General features: G+C 49.7%; 1 protein-coding gene across 3 annotated transcripts in view; it reads right to left on the reverse strand.

Moving 5' to 3' along the window:
- Positions 1 to 19,915, reverse strand: part of LOC122543124 (fibroblast growth factor receptor 1-like) — a 146,473-nt gene that overhangs the window by 71,284 nt on the left and 55,274 nt on the right. For 2 of the 3 annotated variants that reach the window (XM_087984353.1, XM_043681460.2), the window contains exon 2: positions 6,893 to 7,094. In XM_087984353.1, the coding sequence (XP_087840479.1) occupies positions 6,893 to 6,983 (91 nt within the window). In that variant the 5' untranslated portion in view covers positions 6,984 to 7,094. Of the gene's footprint in view, positions 1 to 6,892; positions 7,095 to 10,378; positions 10,602 to 19,915 lie in introns of those variants that run through there. The other variant, XM_087984354.1, reaches the window with a different exon arrangement.

Below are 19,915 nucleotides of genomic sequence, written 5' to 3' on the forward strand. Positions count from 1 at the left end.
AGCTTCCTGTTTCTGTTGGTTGGAAGATTGGAGGCTGGCCTGGAGGATATCGGAATAACCACATCTTGTGGTAACAGATGCATAGATGAGGAGGGAGTTAAAAATGGAAAAGGCAGATCCACCCACGGACAGACTCACTCCAAAAGCACATCGTCTTTGGGACGAAAATACGCTTTAAATTAGAAACATCTGAGCAGGTTTGTCCAATGTTTGAAGAGAGTGCCTGTGGAAACGTCCATCCACATCGCAATCTGAGCCACATAATGTTTACGGTACACAGAGCCCAAAACAGGCAACAAAACACCAGCGCCCAAGACTGATTTTGGCACAACTCTCCCAGAATCATCAGGCTGTACTTTCCGGTGGTCCACATATCACTGGGTAAAGACTGAGATCGCAGAGATAAACATAGGATAAATAAGCCTGCTTCATCCCAGTGGAGTGAGATAGTGAACTTTCAACAAGATGCCTTCCCAATCTCCAAGACCCATTTGCTCAAGATTCCCTATCCCGGATCCCTCACTATTTCCAGTTCCCAATCCCAAAGTCCCTCAGTGCCCCATGATTCCAAATCCCAGAGTTCCTCCATGTCCCATCATTGACAATCCCAGATTCCGTCACTGATCCATCATTGTCAATCTGAGTCCACCATTGCCTGGAATTCCCAATTCCAGACTCCCTCACTGCACCAACATCTCCAATCCCAGAGTCCCTCACTGCATTGCAATGCCCCATCCCAGAATCCCTCATTTCCCCATTACTCCCAATCTGTCAGGATCTCATTAACTCATGATTCCTAGTTCCAGAGTCCCTCATTGCTCCGTGATTTCAAATCTCAAATTCCATCATTGCACTGTGATCCTTAATCCCAGAGTTCCTCACCCTGTTCATTTCCCAATCCCAGAGATCTTGATTCTCCAAATTACGAATCCCTCTTCCACTCTGGGCTGTCAATTTGCACCGAAGCCATTCAGTGAGACAGAAACCAAAGCTGCTTTCACTGTAACTGCAGTTTAATAATTCCTTTTTATTTCATTCCTGAGACAGTGCTGCACAACACTGAACCGGTCTTCTTCCCTCCCACCAGTTCATGTGTGTTTCCAATTAAAGGGATATCTTCCAGGCACAACCCACTGAGGCCAGGGCAGCAGCAACAAAACTAAGGCAAAGGGAGGGGAATGAATGAATCAAAGTGGGACACCACGTAAGGCACCCCCTCCCCCAACAGTTCCCAGCTCACCCTACTATTGAGTCTTCCAACTGTTAAGACCCAGGAATCTGATGAAGGGGCAGTGCTCCGAAAGCTCGTGCTCTCAAATGAACTTGTTGTCATGTGACCTTTGACCTTAAAAAGCAAACAGACAAACTCGAATCCGAGACAGGCGTTCACCACAGCGGGGGCAGGGAGGGTGGGGGTTGTGGGAGTGGAGAATGGAAGAGGGGGTAAGAGATGGTTGTGCACGGAGATTAAAAGATTGGGCAGCAAAGGGTTAAACAAAAGTGTGCATCGGACTGTTAGAAACCTGAAACTGCAAACTGAGACGCCATGCCTGAGAAAAGCAATTTCAGCTGGTGATGGGGCTACAGAATGGAGGCCGTGAGTAATAGCTGAATGCCGAGTTTCTTAACTGACTTGCTGAGGTTTAGACAGCTCCCCCCACTTGATTCAGTATGTGACAAGATTCTTTTCTGGGGATGCTGCTTCCCCCCCCCCAAACCCCCAATCTGGTCTCGCCACCACCCCCACCCCCCTCTCTCTCTGGGAAAATATTGCCCCAGCTGTCTAAGTTCACCTTTGACCGCAGGGGCCCACTCTCCGTGATAATCAATCAAGTAGCTCCCACCTCCCAGGCCCCAGAGCTGCTCAATTCATCACCGCTCCAGACACACAACGTCAGGTACTGCTTCCTGTAGGCCTCTGCCTCAGGCAATGTGATGGCCAGCAGACCAGCCGAGCTGAGATTTGCCTCTGTGAGCCATTCCCAACAATCCCAACGCCTGCACAAGTGGCCAGAGCCTGAGGGCCTTTGTGACGCAGAACCCAACGCGCCCAGAGCCCAATAAATCGAAGGCAGCTGATGCCTGATAATACCAACCCACGGCTGTGTGCCTTGCACAGGACACAACGGGACCTCACCTATATCCACAACCTGACCTTAGCCACCCCTTCCTGGCCCCTCACTTCAAATCCCTCCTCTTTTCCTTCCGTTCCACTCCTTAGGTTCCACACCAGGCGGGACAGGCCACCAACACTGTACTGAAGATGTGTTGACAATGACACCTCGCCAGGCAATGAGATATCTGCAGAAAACCACACCCAATGAAGCCACGACCTTCGGTTCCATCATTCCAAGCACCATTCTGGCTGCAGTCAGCCAAGTATTTTGCAAGGGTTTGGTGACTGAATGTGCCAGTCTCAACAGGAGAGCGACTCTGAAGCCCATCATGACACACTCTCAATCCTGCAAGCACACCAAATCGCCATTCTGCTGCTGTGCTGTCCCTGTCCTGGGAGTGTTTAATGGGGGACAGTGTAGAAAGAACTTTACTCTGTATCTAACCCCCTTGTTGTCCCCCTTCAGGGAGTGTTTGACAGGGGGAGAGTGCAGAGAGAGCTTTACTCAGTATCTGTATTCGTGCTGCCCCTGTCCTAGGACTGTTTGACGGGGGACAGTGTAGAGGGAGCTTTACTCTAACCCTGTGCTGCCCCTGTCCTGGGAGTGTTTGATGGCAGACAGTGTAGAGAGAGCTGTATTTTTAATTTACTTTTAGTTTGGAAGAGTCGAGAACATTCTTTTAAACTGAAAGCAGAGTTAGATTTAGTCCGAGTGTAAAAGTGTCGAAGTAGCTTTATTCTGTCTCTAACTCCGTCTTGCTCCTGTGCTGGGAGTATTGGACAGAATCGATGTCAAGGAGCTTTATTTTCAGTTTAAAAGAGTAGAGGGAGTTTTAGTTTGTCATCAGGAAATGCACAGTGGAGGAAACCGTTCATCCCCTGATTCCGATTTTGCCTTTCAATGAGATAATGACTGTCCTGGAATGTAGTTCCATCCTACCCTTTTATGGATTGGTTTGTAAACTATATCGATGCCTGATTCAGTCCCCAAGGATATCCTGCTTTCTGTGGAGAAAGTGTATATGCGTTTCCCCATTCATTCCGCCAATGGCCTGACTCTGTTTATTTTCACATCTCCTTAATGTTTTTCTGAAAATAGCGGAAAAAGGATTTCGCTATCCAGTCAATACCACCCAAAATCATCCTGAAGACCTCCTCCACTTTTCCGATTCCTGGGAACTGAGTCCTCTTTGGCATCGTCTCTCAGGAGCTAACGTTCTGAGACTGCGATGCAGCAGTGCTTTGAAGTCTCCCAGGTCAGATGCAATGTCTGGGACTGCTAGCCTTGTTCATCCATATGTGGCTCACACTAACAGGTTGTGGTCTAACACGGGGGCTGGCTGCTGAGTCTATCCTCTTCCTGAACCACGGCCTGCTAGTGAGTCATTCTGTGTAAGTGCACCACCAACACTGGCATCTCCAAGTCTTCATCACCTGCAAACAATTTGCCTGACTCTTCAGCTTGGCAGAGTCTGAGGACTTGGCAGAGGCCAGAGAATAACATTCGCAAGCGTCAGCACTCTCTGCTCATCGACAGCACACAGGTTAATCTCAGGCCTCGGACACAGATGGACAGCCTGCTTCAAACAACAAGACTTCAGTACTTAACCCACTCCGAAATCAGAGTCTGTCACCAGGGACCCAAGCTCCTGGGGACTGCCTTCCTGCTGAACCATTTTGACAGAGTGAGATGAGCATTTCTGTCGCATATTTTACAACCTCACGACATCCCAAAACACATGACAGCCAATCCCTCTGCAGCATCACCAAAGTTCCAATACAGGAAACACAGCAGCCACTCTGTGCACAGCAAGATCCCACAAGCTGAAAAATGATATGCTCTTTGTTGAAGCCTTAACCAATAAATAGATATTGGCCAGGACAGAAAAGAAAGCTCTGAGTGCGCCTTGCACTGCATCAAGGCATAGCCTACACGCAAATGTCTCCCACCTGAAAGACAGAATCACAAAATCCCTGAGTAACACACTGGGGTCCAAACCGAGCTAACAGGTACACATCACAGACTGGGCCCAAACCGAGCTAACAGGTACACATCACAGACTGGGGTCCAAACCGAGCTAACGGGTACACATCACAGACTGGGGTCCAAACCGAGCTAACAGGTACACATCACAGACTGGGCCCAAACCGAGCTAACAGGTACACATCACAGACTGGGGTCCAAACCGAGCTAACAGGTACAAATCACAGACTGGGCCCAAACCGAGCTAACGGGTACACATCACAGACTGGGGTCCAAACCGAGCTAACAGGTACAAATCACAGACTGGGGTCCAAACCGAGCTAACGGGTACAAATCACAGACGGGGCCCAAACCGAGCTAACAGGTACACATCACAGACTGGGGTCCAAACCGAGCTAACGGGTACACATCACAGACTGGGGTCCAAACCGAGCTAACAGGTACACATCACAGACTGGGCCCAAACCGAGCTAACAGGTACACATCACAGACTGGGGTCCAAACCGAGCTAACAGGTACACATCACAGACTGGGGTCCAAACCGAGCTAACGGGTACACATCACAGACTGGGGTCCAAACCGAGCTAACAGGTACACATCACAGACTGGGGCCCAAACCGAGCTAACGGGTACACATCACAGACTGGGGTCCAAACCGAGCTAACAGGTACACATCACAGACTGGGGTCCAAACCGAGCTAACAGGTACACATCACAGACTGGGGTCCAAACCGAGCTAACAGGTACACATCACAGACTGGGGTCCAAACCGAGCTAACAGGTACACATCACAGACTGGGGTCCAAACCGAGCTAACGGGTACACATCACAGACTGGGGTCCAAACCGAGCTAACAGGTACACATCACAGACTGGGGCCCAAACCGAGCTAACGGGTACACATCACAGACTGGGGTCCAAACCGAGCTAACGGGTACACATCACAGACTGGGGTCCAAACCGAGCTAACGGGTACACATCACAGACTGGGGTCCAAACCGAGCTAACGGGTACACATCACAGACTGGGGTCCAAACCGAGCTAACGGGTACACATCACAGACTGGGGCCCAAACCGAGCTAACGGGTACACATCACAGACTGGGGTCCAAACCGAGCTAACGGGTACACATCACAGACTGGGGTCCAAACCGAGCTAACAGGTACACATCACAGACTGGGGCCCAAACCGAGCTAACGGGTACACATCACAGACTGGGGTCCAAACCGAGCTAACGGGTACACATCACAGACTGGGGTCCAAACCGAGCTAACAGGTACACATCACAGACTGGGGCCCAAACCGAGCTAACGGGTACACATCACAGACTGGGGTCCAAACCGAGCTAACGGGTACACATCACAGACTGGGGTCCAAACCGAGCTAACAGGTACACATCACAGACTGGGGTCCAAACCGAGCTAACGGGTACACATCACAGACTGGGGTCCAAACCGAGCTAACGGGTACACATCACAGACTGGGGTCCAAACCGAGCTAACGGGTACACATCACAAACTGGGCCCAAACCGAGCTAACGGGTACAAATCACAAACTGAGGTCCAAACCGAGCTAACGGGTACACATCACAGACTGGGCCCAAACCGAGCTAACGGGTACACATCACAGACTGGGCCCAAACCGAGCTAACGGGTACACATCACAGACTGGGCCCAAACCGAGCTAACGGGTACACATCACAGACTGGGGCCCAAACTGAGCTAATGGGTAAACAACACAGACTGGGCCCAAACCGAGCTAATGGGTACACATCACAGACTGGGCCCATACCGAGCTAATGGGTACACATCACAGACTGGGCCTATACCGAGCTAACGGGTACACATCACAGACTGGGGCCCAAACCGAGCTAACGGGTACAAATCACAGACTGGGGTCCAAACCGAGCTAACGGGTACAAATCACAGACTGGGGCCCATACTGAGCTAATGGGTACAAATCACACACTAAAGCCCAAACTGAGCTAATGTATTCCAATCTCCAGACTGCAAATGGAACCCCCAGGATCTCCCTCAGATCGGCAAAGGTACTTCCAACGGAGCTCCAAGCATCCCGTACTCTCGGGCTGCACAGCCTACAGCTGTTATCCAGGCCCAAGACCTCAGATGCTGGTCATCCGAAACTACCACAGAGAATGCTGGTGAGCTGCAGCAGGAATGGCTGCACTGCTACACAGGGAGAAACAGAATTGACATTCCCAACCCGGTATGATGCTCCTCCAGTGCCGAAGAGTTCTACCGGATTTGAAACATTCTCTCTCTCGCTCTCTGCACAGATATTGCCAGATTTGCTGAGTTCCTCCAGCATTCTCAGCATTTGACTCAGATTCTAATCTTTGGTGTGAACGTGGGCAAAGTGTGTCATCAATGGGTCTTGCAGTTTTCCAGTCTCCCCTCACTTCTGGCAGGAGTATGCAAACGGGATGACATGTTTACAGAAGAAATAGCACCAAATTCTCTCAACTCCATCCTTGCAGATGGGTGTGAGGTGGATGCTCATTACGTCACTGACAAAGGTGCAATCTAACTCCTGCGCTGACACAGAAAGAAACATAGTGGAGGAGAACAAACAAAGTCTGGCCCAATCAGAGAACCTCAGACAGTGCGACACTCTCCCAGGGAACATCAACCTGAATGACAACTCGTGCCTCGTGTGGGGCTCACTGTCTCACCCTGAGCAGACACTGTTCCCAGCCAGAGTGTGGCGTGAAGAAGCTGTTGCCACTGTCCTGAACGTGAGGCTGTCATGGCCCGGTCAGAGAGCAGTCCTTACCTTGATTTGGGAAGGTCAGTGCTGGCCGTGCTGTCGAGACAGACACTAAGCCAAGCACAGCCCAGCACACCAGGTGAACGCAGCCGATCATTCCAGCTCTGCTTCAGCTCTCAGCCAATGGCCCGAACTATCACCATTTGTATTCCAGTCGGGTATAGCTGCCCCACCTCTACAAGCGATTCGCCTGACTTCGATCTTGCAGCTGTCAAAGAACAGAAGGTTTCCAATTAAAACCAACAAGGAAGGAAACTCATCCAGTTTCAAACAGCAAATCAGTGCCATGTTCCTCAGAGCATTTCGTTTGGGGAATCATCTATGTGGGTGATTGCTTCACAGTCACCAACATTCTCATGGCACTTCAATAGGCTGACTCCTTGAAACTTCTCAGCTCATTTCCGAGCTCCCCTCATTCATGTGTTGGCCCAAGGTGCTGAGAATCTCAGCAAATCTCAGACATCAGGTGCACATGTGTGTGTGCACGAATGCACCTCTCTGTGTGTGTGTGTGTCTCTATGTTTGTGTGTGAGTGCGTGTGCGCGTTTTTGCGGGGGGCGGGGGCGGGGGCGGTGCAGAAGGTCATCAATCAAAAACAGCAAACCCTGTTGTTTTTTTCCCCACAACCTTGTTCCATTCCCCAACCTGAAGAAGCTGAGAGCCAGCCACATTACTGTGGATATGGAGCCACATGTCAGCCGGACCAGGTTAGGATGACAGATTCCCTTCCCTCATGGGCATTACTCAACCGGATGGGCTTTTTCTGACAATCAATGGTGGTTTCATGGTCATTAACAGATTGTTCATTCCAGACACTTTTTTCTCCCAAAGGAAACCGAATTCCACCAAGTGGGATTGAAACCTGGGACCCTAGAAGATGAGCTGAGGTTCTGGATTAACACTTGAGCAATAATCCCATGAGATGATCACCTCCCCAGCTCAGGGTACTGTGGTGGGTTTACCAATCTCCCTAGCCCATCGGTGTGGAGGTGGACATGTACTGTTTACTCTCTGTGATGAGGTAACTCGCTAAATAGCCAGTGGCTCGTGAGTGAGAGTTCAACACTCTTCCCTCGAGTTTTATTGACCTCAGTGCACACACTGTCTCTGAAGCAACATGTCTGCAGAGCTAGGAGAGACTCTGACTGGGATCGAACTAGCACATCGCTATGAAAGTAATGACAGCACATTCCCCTACCCCACCACTCGACAACATGTCGAGCAATGCCAATGATCTCGTCACAGGTTGTCCCCTGTTCCTACTGGGTTTGGCTAGACCAGAGCTCCCCGTCATAAGCAGCCCCCCACCTTGCAGGCTCTGGAGAATCCAGATCAGCCCAACTCTGCTGCCGACACCCCACTGACCCACACCAACCAAGTCCCAATGCAGCCATGAGCCCTGTGCCCACTGACCAACACTGGCTGATGGGGCAAGCCTTATCAAAACGTATTTTCACCTCCATCGTCTGCCTTGTCCCTCCTCAGCTTGAGAAGGAACTCCGAGGCCAGCAACCCTCCCAGTTATCTGTGCTCTTCCAGTTCTGGTTCCACCACTGATCACTGCGCCTTCAGCAAGCATGGTCTTAAAAGCCTGCTCTTCCCTCCGTTCACCTCTCTCTCTCTCTCTCTCGACCTCACTGTTATCTTGCAAGGCACATCTGAATCATGTCACTCTGACCAGGCTTCCACTCAGCAGCCCTGATCAGGGGCTCCGTGTCGAATTTCATCTGATAATGCACCTGCAAAGTACCCTGAGACACAGTCTTGTGTTTGGTGCACCACATTATTGCTCGTGAAACACTGTCATGGCAGACTTTACAGCAGCAACAAATCATTCAGTTCGGAGTCAAACACCATCGGGCCTGGTGGAAACACACACGAATCCTGAGCTATATTAGTGAAAACCACTGAGAGTTGCTTCTGTCGTGGGCTTGAGCTTTGACTAGAACCAGTGAATACCTGCTCCCCAATTCCCACATTCCGATGAGATGTTCACAGCTTGCGGATGAGCCCACGGAATTTTTTTTGGGTGACACAGCAGTCAAGGTTACTGGACTGCACAGGAATCTCACCACAAACCAGGCTCTGAGGAAACAAGACCCTGGGGTACTGTGCAATACCCAGCTACGACTGAGGACCACACATGGCAAAGTGGAGCTGGGAACCAGGAGATAGCCAGGAAAATGGCTATTACTCCCAGTCAGAAAAAAACCTTGCACTCACATCCAGCACCATCGCCTGGTTTATTTTGGAGTTTGGTATCTATACAGGCAGGAGGAGTAGGCCATCTGACCTCTTTGAGCCTGTTCCACCATTCAGTAAGATCCTGGCTGATCTTTCCGAGGCCTCGGGTCCACTTACCCGCCCTCTCACCATAACTCTTAATACCTTTACTGTTCCAAACTCTGTCCGTCTTTGCCTTACAAAACATTCAAAGAGGGTAAGCTCACTGGGCAGGGTTTCCTCAGGTACACAGCCCTCTGGGTGAACAAATTCCTGCACAGCTCAGTCTGAAATCTGCTCCCCCATATTTTGAGGCTAAGCCCACTCGTTCTAGTTTTACACATCAATGGAAACAACCTCCCTGTTTCTATCTTCTCTATTCCCTTCACAATTTTATGTTTCTGTAAGATTCCCCCCTCATTCTTCAGAACTCCAATGAATATAATCCCAGTCTACTCAGTCTCTCCTCATAAGCCAACCCTTTCAACTCCAGAATCAACCTAGTGACCTTCCTCTGTACCCCCTCCAGTGCCAGTACATCCTTTCTCAAGTAAGGGGACCCAAACTGCACACACTACTCCAGGTATGGCCTCACCAGCACAAACACATTTTCAGGTTGTTAATGCCAGCACAGAGTTTCACATCTTGGCTCCGACTCTCCAATTACTGCTGCAGCAGCACAAAAGGGCAGCCACCCCCATTGCCACACTAAACGGGGACAAACTAGCAGCTGGCAGAACAGAAGCACCCATCGGATGGACGGTGCTGGGCATCTCCAGTTTTCACCGTCAGAGCTCAGGGCCACCCACCGACCCCAGCAGCCCGAGCCCTTCAGAGTTCCCTTGGTCCCTCCTCAAGTACCACAGGGTACATTCCAAACATTGCTCCCTTTCCTGACACCTTGGCTGCTGGAGACTTGCAGAGTTTCACTGAGAGAAAGCTAAGGCACTGTTGTCAAGGCAATCTCAGCAAAGCACCCACTTTGTGTGCGGTCTGTGCAACCTGTGGGCAAATAGTGATCGCTCTGGCAGCTATCTGCTTCAATAAACATACAGGCACACACAACCCTACACAAACACACACACACCTTCCACATACACAGACAGAACTCTCCACACACATACACAGGCAGACACACACACAGAAAACCCTTCACACGCACCCCCACACACAGACGCGCACTCACACAAACTAACAAGTCTCTCAGTTTGAGATTTTCAAACTCTTGAAAGTACACTGAATCTACCATTCATTATTTCCTTTCCTGACCTGCTGCAAGTTGAAATGTGAACGTTTGTTCCCTTGACTCTCCTTGGCTCTGTGAACAATTTCCCCACTGCAGTGAAAGGCAACTGAAGGCCGGCACTTCCAGTCAGACTCCAGTTACCGGGCGCTGCTCACACAGAATCTGCAGTCCTGTGTCTCTCACACAACAGAGAGATCGGGTCAGGCTCAAACACCACTTCAAAATACAGCGACAGACCACCTTCCACAGACCATGACGACTCACTGCTCGTGCTCACTTCCAACAACTGAGGACTGGGGCAGGAGCGACACTCCCTTGTGATGCTGAGCCAGCCTGGAGAGCGGACAGACTCCTCCAAGTTCTCTGTGCTGCGGACGGCTTGTTCAGAAGCTCCTTGAGCAAACACGAGGGGGGGGATCACGTCATATAAAGGGCAAGGCCAGAGTCCACCCTCTGCCTGTGACACACAGCCTGTCAGAATCTATCACTCTCTCCGGCCTCACAACCTCACAGGCAGGAAATCAACAAGCATTTCTGAAGGACCCAACTGTTCTCTCCTCAAAGAAACAGCCTCAAGGCTGATAATATTTGTCCAAGTTGGTTGGTTTTGCAAGTGACCAGTGCGATGTTTGTTACTTCAAATCACCGTGTGGCACAGAGACAGTGACAGCCTCAGGCATAGCCCCTTCGATCAATATGATTCTCCAGTACAGAGTGGTTCCTGTCAGAATGATGCATGGCTCCAATCAACTGACTGTATAACCTGCACTTGGCAGCGACAGCAGCAGCCACATCATGATTACTACGTGCTGATGACTCAGGAATGAGGCACACAGCAGAGATCTGGCTCAAGCTCTTCAGCGCTGAATAATTCTCCAAGTATTAGGAGCATCAACATCGCCAGAGATCAATCGGTGGAGCTCTGCTCGGACTGTCAAACAACTCCAGCATGTTTTCAGCTATTAACCCCTGTGCCCCCAGCCCCGTCACTGCTCAGAGGGGTTGGTGGCAGAGAGGGACAAGCTGCTTTCGCACTGGACTTCATACGGAGGGAAAGCTCCTGACATCTGACTCGTCCTCCTGCCAGATCCATCTCAGGCCTTTCTGACAATTGCAGGCTGCTGTGACTTTGGCGGCTCAGTCAGAAAGTTAAAGAGTAAGTTCCACGTGACGTTGACTGTTCATCCTCAGGCCATTCAGCCCAAGAACCATGCTTGGCTTGCATGCTCCCACCTTTCTTCATCTGACACTATTAATGAGTCCTGGCTTTCCTCTCTTTCTCTCTCTCTCATCTTTCGATCAGGCCTTCGCTTGTCACTTCAACTCCTCCCTGTGGGAACACAGTCCACATTCTAACCCCTTTCTGGGCGAACACTTTTCCCTTGGGTTTACAACGGATTGAGTGCTGACTCTCATATTCATGGCTACCAGTCACAGACACCAGTCAGAAACATCTTCAACTCGATCGACTTGATCAAGACCTCTTAGCAGACCCACAGAGAAATCCTCCATGAAGCTGACCACAGGAAGGCAAAACAATCCGTTCACTTGACAAGGTAGAAAACCCTTAAAGATACACGTGACAAGCCAAAACCAAGAGTCGGTCAGACAGAAAATCTTAACAAGTCAGTGCTCTTGAAAAATGAAGCCTCACAGGCAGAGGCCGTGCCCTGCTGTTAAACTAGAAGGTTGTGTCTATCAAACAGTACATCACTTCTGGAACACGGATACAAGTCAGGAGGAGGCCAGTGAGAGAGGGAGTGGCTGGGCAGAGCCAGCAGCACAGCAGTCCCTGGGAGAGAGAGGCATTTCCTTTCACAGAAGCAGGGAAGGTTGGAAACTATCAGGGATGAAGCTGTGAGGAGAGATGATACAAATTAGGCCTGTTTTCTCCAGAATATAGAAGGTTAAGGGGTGACCTGATCGAAGTCCGCAGTTTATTAACAGGAGAAGACAGGGTAAATAAAGCTAAACTATTTCCACTGGTTGAGGGTTTTAGAATAGGGGACATGGTCGGAGTGTTGGGAGCAGACCATTCTGGACAGATGTTAAGAAGTACTCGTACACAGACAGGGTGGGTGACATGGTGGCTCAGTAAGTTAGCACTGCTGCCTCACAGCACCAGGGAGCTGGGTCCGATTCCAGCCTCAGGCGACTGCCTGTGTGGAGTTTGCATATTCACCCCGAGTCTGCGTGAGTTACCTTGCCCAGTCCAGAGATGTACAGGTTACATCTGTTGGTCATGCAAAATTGTTCTGTGGTGTGCAGATCAGATGGGTTAGCCAGTGGGGCACGGTGACAGAGTGGGACCTGGTGTTGGAGTTAAAACTCAAAAAGGACCTGAGGGGCAACTTTTTCACACAGACAGTGAACCATGTGTGGGATGAACTGCCAGAGGAAGTGGTGGACGCAGGTACAGTTACTACATTTAAAAGACATTTGGACAGGTATATGAATAGTGAAGGTTCAGAGGGATACGGGCCAATAGATTAATGTGGGATGATGTTCAGCCTGGACTCTTTCTGTGCTGTATGACTCCATAACCCAATTGCACTCTTTTTGCCAGTTCAACTCACTATCCTGAGTGCACAACCCTCTCACCTTGGTGTCAACTTGTAACCATTCTGCTACTGGCCCTGCAAAGTGCTGCTCAGTGGAAGATCTCTTGGAAATATAACTGATCATGGATGTTTGCCGGGTAATGTCAGCGTCAATGGGCTGAAAGACTTTCTGAGCTGGAAAAGTTCTCTGATTCTACCACTCCCTTTATTTCCACTTTGTGACTCTCAATCTGAAAATTCAGTGACGCTGGCCAGCATGACCTTCCCTTCTGCTGCGATTCCTCAATGTTTCCTGGGGTCATTTCAAGGAATACATTATTTTTGTGAACACTGACATTATGCTAACCGGTCTCAAATTATTTGTACTTGTTCGAGCTTGTTTCTTCAACTGAAGAACAATATTGACTCTCCAGCGCTCAGCCCTTTGCTAATGGATGTGTGTACATGTATATCTCTGCTCACTCTTATCCAACTCGCTTTAAGACCAGGAACACCCAGGGAGCAGGAGGATACAGGCTGACCATGTGAAGTGGTAAGTTCCCAGTGTGGGGTCTTCGCAGCTCAGAGCCCCATGAGTACATCAGGAGGGTGTCCTCATGGGTCCCCAGGGACACAGTAGCTCCAAGCTCTCCGACAAATCCCAGGAGCACAATGAAACGTCTCGCTTCAGCCAAACTGCAATCCCACTCTGCTCATGGGGACTCCACATCCAGGAGTACAGCATTCATCCTGCTCTGCACTGGACAGCAAGGAAGGATCTGCTTCCCCGAACGGAACACAGTCACCAAAGTGCACAGACTTCTACTGTTTGGGAAAAGGAGGTCACGGAGCAGACGATCTGAGGGGGTAAGAGAGGACTCAGCAGTGCTGAAAGGAGAAACATTCCCCACCTCAAAAACACCATCAAAGGGACACTGCAGGTGCTGGTGTCTGCAGACAAAGCTGGATTGCAGCATTGCTGTTTGGACCCACACACACTCAATGGGCTGAACAGCCGCTCACAGTCTCATAAACCTACACCCTTTCCACTTCCTCTGACAGAAGCAGAGATAACAAACAGTTAAATCCAAACTCATTTGGCTGGCAGATGAAAAGATAAACTGCAGTTTATAAAAAGATCTCTCCCTCTTCCCCAACTTCCTGTTGGAACCCACAGGCCTGTTTATACAGGAAATTAGAAATCAGTCTGGATTAGCTTCAACTTGGAATCCATGTCTGTTTACTCAAGGAGGCAAAACTGGGCACCAATACATCCTCGTTCTCAACTCAGAGTAGCATGGAGCTGCACCACAAGGTCAACATCTCAGCTCCAATCAAAGAGATGGGTTCTCCAACAAGACCAGCCCAACACCCCCCAGGCTGACTCAACAACTAACATCCAGGGCAAGGACTGGGTTGTGGGGGTGAGCTTACCTGCACTGACCAGTAACCCCAACATCATGCCTGATCATCTCAGTCATGTGTATTCCCAACCATGTGAAGGCAGGAATTCTGAGTGAAACTACTCCTGTCAGCTGCAGCTCCCTGCTCTCCCAAATGCTATTGCTCTCCGATAGGAGATGAGAAAACCAAACTCCACACCCTGGGGCTAGCTGCAGGAACTTGACGGGATCATCGAAGAAGGGGGTGGGTGGCAGGTGCTATCTGAAAGGGATTGGGGATTCTGTTCTGAATCCTGAAGTGTAGATCAGGAATGCCCTGACAGGACTCCAGAACTCACCTCAAAACATAGCCAAAATGCCATCTCGGATGGAGTGGCAATTTCTCCTGTCTGCTACCGTCTCTGAGCTAGTGATATTGCTTTGGTCTCATCACAGAGATCCGGGATGGTTCGGGATGTCAGCTCAGCTGGTCCCTGCTACCCCCTTAACTAGATGGGAATGAAATGCTAACCTCGCCACTGAGGTCCATCAACTTTATAGAGGTTTATAGAGGTATATAGTGACCTTATAGAGGTTTATAAAATCATGAGGGGCATGGATAGGATAAATAGACAAAGTCTTTTCCCTGGCTTGGGAGAGCCCAGAACTAGAGGGCATAGGTTTAGGGTGGGAAGGGAAAGATATAAAAGGGACCTGCGGGGCAACATTTTCACACAGAGTGTGGTACATGAATGGAATGAGCTGCCAAAGGAAGTGGTGGAGGCTGGTACAATTTAAAAGGCATTTGGATGGGTATATGAACAGGAAGGGTTCGGAGGGATATGGGCCAAATGCTGGCAAATGGGACTAGATTAAGTTGGGATATCTGGTCAGCATGGACGGGTTGGACCGAAGGGTCTGTTTCCACTCTATCTCATCCATGTTCATTTGGTTTTGCGCCACATCCCTGACATCACCCACATTTCTCTCTCTCTCTCTGGGTCTTCAGGTTGGAGGTGGGAGTCCCCTCCTGACTTTGCAAGCCTTTCCGATGCTTTTGTTCAGGGTGAGCTGCCAGGGGCACCATCACTGAGCAAAGGGAGGTGCTGGTGCTATTCCAGTTTCGGGGAAGCCTCTTTAATTGGGGGGGGAGGGGGCAGCTTGACCGAAAACATTCAAACTGGGCTGCAGAGAAGATCCACAAAGCAGCAAACAGCAGCCCCCCTGGTGTGATAGACAAACCGAGCAGGGAGACAAAACAACAGCTTGCAACCTGGAAGTAATCGTCACTTGTGCCTGGGCAGGAACCAGGCTCACTCTCCTAGATTACTGCAGTCAGTACCTTCTGTTCATGTGAGCCAAAGGGAAGAGGAGACTGTGCGTTCTGTATTCATTCCGATGAAAAGGCTGCTTGTTTCAGAGTGCAGCGACTGGCCAATGCTCACTGTCTGGTTTGGAGAAGGAGCCTGTCTAACCGAATAACTATCTTGGAAGTTGTAAAACCAAGAAAACATAGCTTGCTGCATCTGGAACAGCTCTTTGTTGTTCAATTCCCAGTATGTGAAACGTGAGCTTTGATGCCTGCACCATACAAAGCCCTGGGACAGGTCACTTTGCTGGAGCCGTGACCAGAGCAAGCTCCGAACCCCCCCCCGACGAGCCGGATTCTCATGGTTCCACCCCCACCTCACTGTTCCAGTGCCATGCTGTGGGACAGAACTCTTCATAATGACCACACACTCAGTTCCGCCTGTCGGTCGATGAAGTAGTGGGCCGTGTGAGAAGGGCAAAGATAGCCCATGTGACCCAGACTGCCCTCACTGCCTACCTGGGCATCATCAGCACCCTCTTTCATGACACACTAATTACAGACAGAATGCAAGATTCAATTTGGCGCAAGCCCCCAGACCTCCTCTCCATCTTCTCCAGGGTTCCTTTCCAGGAGCCAAATAATCTCACTTCAGCCACAAGAATTTCACTTCTGGCATTGCCCAGCACCAAAGCTCCGGCTGCAACCGTCCCAGCCAAGTGGGTCAGGGAATGGGGAAGGGCTGGAGAGGAAATCCCCTCCTTCCCCATGGAAATGCCTACTCCAAACTGGCACTGCCCTCGCTCTCTCCCTCCCTGCCAGTGTGGGTGTTCAGCCCAGGGGTGCACATTCGCAATCTCCCTCCAGCTAAACAAACTGTGGGAGGCTGGAGGCTGGAGCATCCTCTCAGTCCAAAACCATCAAGAAAACTCAGCTCAACAACTCTCCTTCGGAAGGAAGACCGCCTGGCCATTCCCCGAAATCAAACAGGATTGTGTTCTCTGGCCAAACTGGCCCAAGGCTCAAATTCAAGAAAAACAGGTTGAACTCAACATCATTTGGATGAGGAAGTTTAGCTCCTGCGTGTGTCACTCCCCTGCCTCTCAGAGGGTTATGAGGCCTCTTTGCAGACAGCGTTGTCCTGTGGACATTTCAATTCCAGTGTGGAAGTGTGAGCAACTGAACTTGCCATCTCAGCACCAGAACTCACCTTAGCTCCAGCTCTGCCAGTATATGGAGGATGTATCCTCAGCTATATCCACTCACACACACACACTTTCAGCCAACACATCATCCAGATCATCCAGATCAGTCAGCCACATGGGCTATCTGTGCTTCATTCGAACCAGCCTCTCCGCATTCCTCCTGCTCTTGCCTCACAAACCTATCCCCTTCCTGTAGCACGACCTGACCCCCTTCGTTTCCAAGTGGTGAAAACCTGAGATGTCTTTCTGAGAGATGGACGACGTGGACTGTGATCAGAGGTTGCAGTCACTGGTCAATCTCACCCTGCCATTTCACCCGATAACTCTCTCTGGGTCTTTGTGCTGGAAAATCCAACACCTGCACACAGTGTCGAAGGCCTGTGTGGAAAGGGGACCATAACCAGCAGATTGTGGAAGCTTTGGGTGAGGCACCCTATGTCCGAATGACAACAGCAAATTCCAAAGGGCAGGGAAAGATGGAAAAGATTGGAATAAAAGGTCACAGAAACTAAAACACTGAAGAATCTCAGGTTCAAAACAAATATCTCCGGGAAATATGAACATTGGAAGCAATCCCGATACCACACGTGTCAAAGTTCATTTTCCAAACTGGAGAGGTTGCTCATCAGAGATTCAGATGTAGCCCCTATTAAACATGGAATTGCATTGCAATGGATCAGCTCTCAATGATGGGGTCTCAGGTACTGTGACAGTCTCTCTTCACAAAGAGTGGGATAATACATCGAACTGCCTGGTACTGCTATACATTTTGCTCAGTCATCACAAGTGGTTTGTGTCGGGAATGAACTGCCAGAGGAAGTGGTGGATGTGGGTATAATTATAGCGTTTAAAAGACATTTGGAATAGGTACGTGAATGGGAAAGATTCAGAGGGATGCGGGCCAGGAGCAGGCAGGTGGGACTAGTTTAGTTTGGGAAGACTCTGTTTCTGTCCTATATGACTCAAAAATGTCAAGAGCTGATGGTTTCACTTGGTTTTGATTGATCAACTCTGGGCAGTCAACTTAACTCCAAATGCCACAACCTGTAATTTACCCCTCTCCTGTAGGTGGTACCCGATGTCAATGAAGGAGTAAGTGTGATCCAAGTGGAGGGAGGTAAGCAATCTCCTCTCTCTCTGTATGTACACATAAAGCTGCCAGATGGAAAGCCAGCAGCCTGAGGGGACCCAGCTCAGTGCCACATCTGGATACTTACATTTATCCTTCCTTTTTCAAAACAAAAAAAAAATCAGTGAAAAAAAAACCTGAAACAAAGACCTTGTTCTCAGAAGGCAGAGCCAGCTGCTGGAACATGCCATGGGTACTGCAACATTCCTGCCATTCCTTCTGTCAAAGGGAAGGCCTTTAGGTCACACCGTGATTCTGTAGGCCCTGCTAACCTGAGAAAGGGTACTGTCAGTTTGTATTTTTGTGAGCATGCCCCATTAGCAGCTGTTGAAACGAATTTTGGTTGTTTTAAATGAGTAGAAAGGGTTGAACATGACCATTTGCAAGTAGTTCTGAATGGGTCCAGACAGCCACTGAGCTGAGGTGCTAGCACAGGGCACCATCCAGTACACGCACACTGCCATGAATCAGGAAAGCCTTGCACCTTCCCGTAACAAACAATTTCGCTGTTTTTTTAAGAGAGGGTGATGGAGTTTCCTTCCACAAAGGTTTGTATTGTGTTATACCTGCCCACAGAATCTCTTCCAACTCTCCTCTTCAATCTTTGTACTGATCAATGATCCTGCCCAATCGTGCTGTATAGCGTCAACATCTCCCTCCCTGTTCAATCACACAGGGGATAGCTTCAGCTCCCCTGTCAGTTTGTAAAGCCATCTCACACAAGTTGGGAAACCAGAGCAAGCCAGTCTGTCCCCTCAGTGTTGTTCCACCAGTGACCGTGATCTGCAATAGTCTTGTTTTTCTGATCAACTGTGAACTACTGACGTGGGTACCCCCACAAAATAAAACTTGCCACAATCTAAGATGGGTAATTGCCAATTCATACGTGACCACCCCACTCCAACCCTGCCCAGCCTCAGCAGTGTGTGTTGGGGGGGGTTGGGGGAGACAATGTTCTTGGGTCTATTCCCTCTTTCCAAGAAAATCACACTGTCAAGAGTCACACAGCACAGAAACAAACCCTTCGGTCCATCCAGTCCATGCCAGCCATGTTCCCAAACGAAATATGGAGTCAGACAGCATGAAAAGGCGAGCACCTATCTGAATGAGGCCCCTTTGTGCATGAGTACCCCCTCCCAAACTAGGTGAAGTGACTATTTTTTACCGCCGTGGATCACACCAACCCTTTCCCAGACTGCTTCCTGAGATGGCAGAACTCAGGTTTCAAGAGAAACTGGATTGGTTTGGACTCTATTCACTAGAGTTGACAAGAATGGGGGTCAAACAGGGCTGGACACATGTTCCCAATGACCACGGGTCACCGTTTAAGAGTAGGCCATGAGATCTTGAGAAATTTCTTCAGCCAGAGAGCGATGAGCCTGTGGAACTGTCCTCTCCAGAAAGCAACAAATGTTTTCAAGAAGGAGTTTGATCCCTTTAACCCCAAGATCGAAGAGTATGGGGAGAAAGCAGGTACAGGAGACTGAGTTGGATGATCAGCCATGATCACACTGAATGGTGGGACAGACTCATAGGGCTGAATGGCCGACTATGTTTCTAACCCCTTCTGAAGTTGTGCAAAACAGCTTGGTTAGATCACCTGCTCATTTCCTGGACTGCAGGGATCCCAACATGGACTCAGCATTGATCCCCTGTAGCCTCATAAACTCCTGGACACCAATACTTCCAAAGACAACCTCCCCTTTTGCTTGCGCAGTCCCGAGGATTGAACCCCAAACAGGGTCAAACCCACTGCTGCTTTATCCAACTGCCAAGAGGCAAGGCAGTCTGGAGACTGGGTGAAGCTGACACGTAATAATACTTTGTGCTGAGGACTGACTTATTTCTTTTGTTCTCATCATTTTGTGAATCTACTCACCTGTCCAATGGCCCATCCACATTCAGTGCTCTTCAGCTTTGAGAATTTCAGAAAGAATGCTGCAGGTAACACCTCACTGCTCAGCTTGGATCCAAATCCCCGTCTTTTCAATCAGA

Source organism: Chiloscyllium plagiosum, unplaced genomic scaffold (assembly GCF_037043375.1).
Source record: "Chiloscyllium plagiosum isolate Xiang-an unplaced genomic scaffold, Cpla_swu_hap1 HiC_scaffold_48, whole genome shotgun sequence".
Lineage (NCBI taxonomy): Eukaryota > Metazoa > Chordata > Chondrichthyes > Orectolobiformes > Hemiscylliidae > Chiloscyllium > Chiloscyllium plagiosum.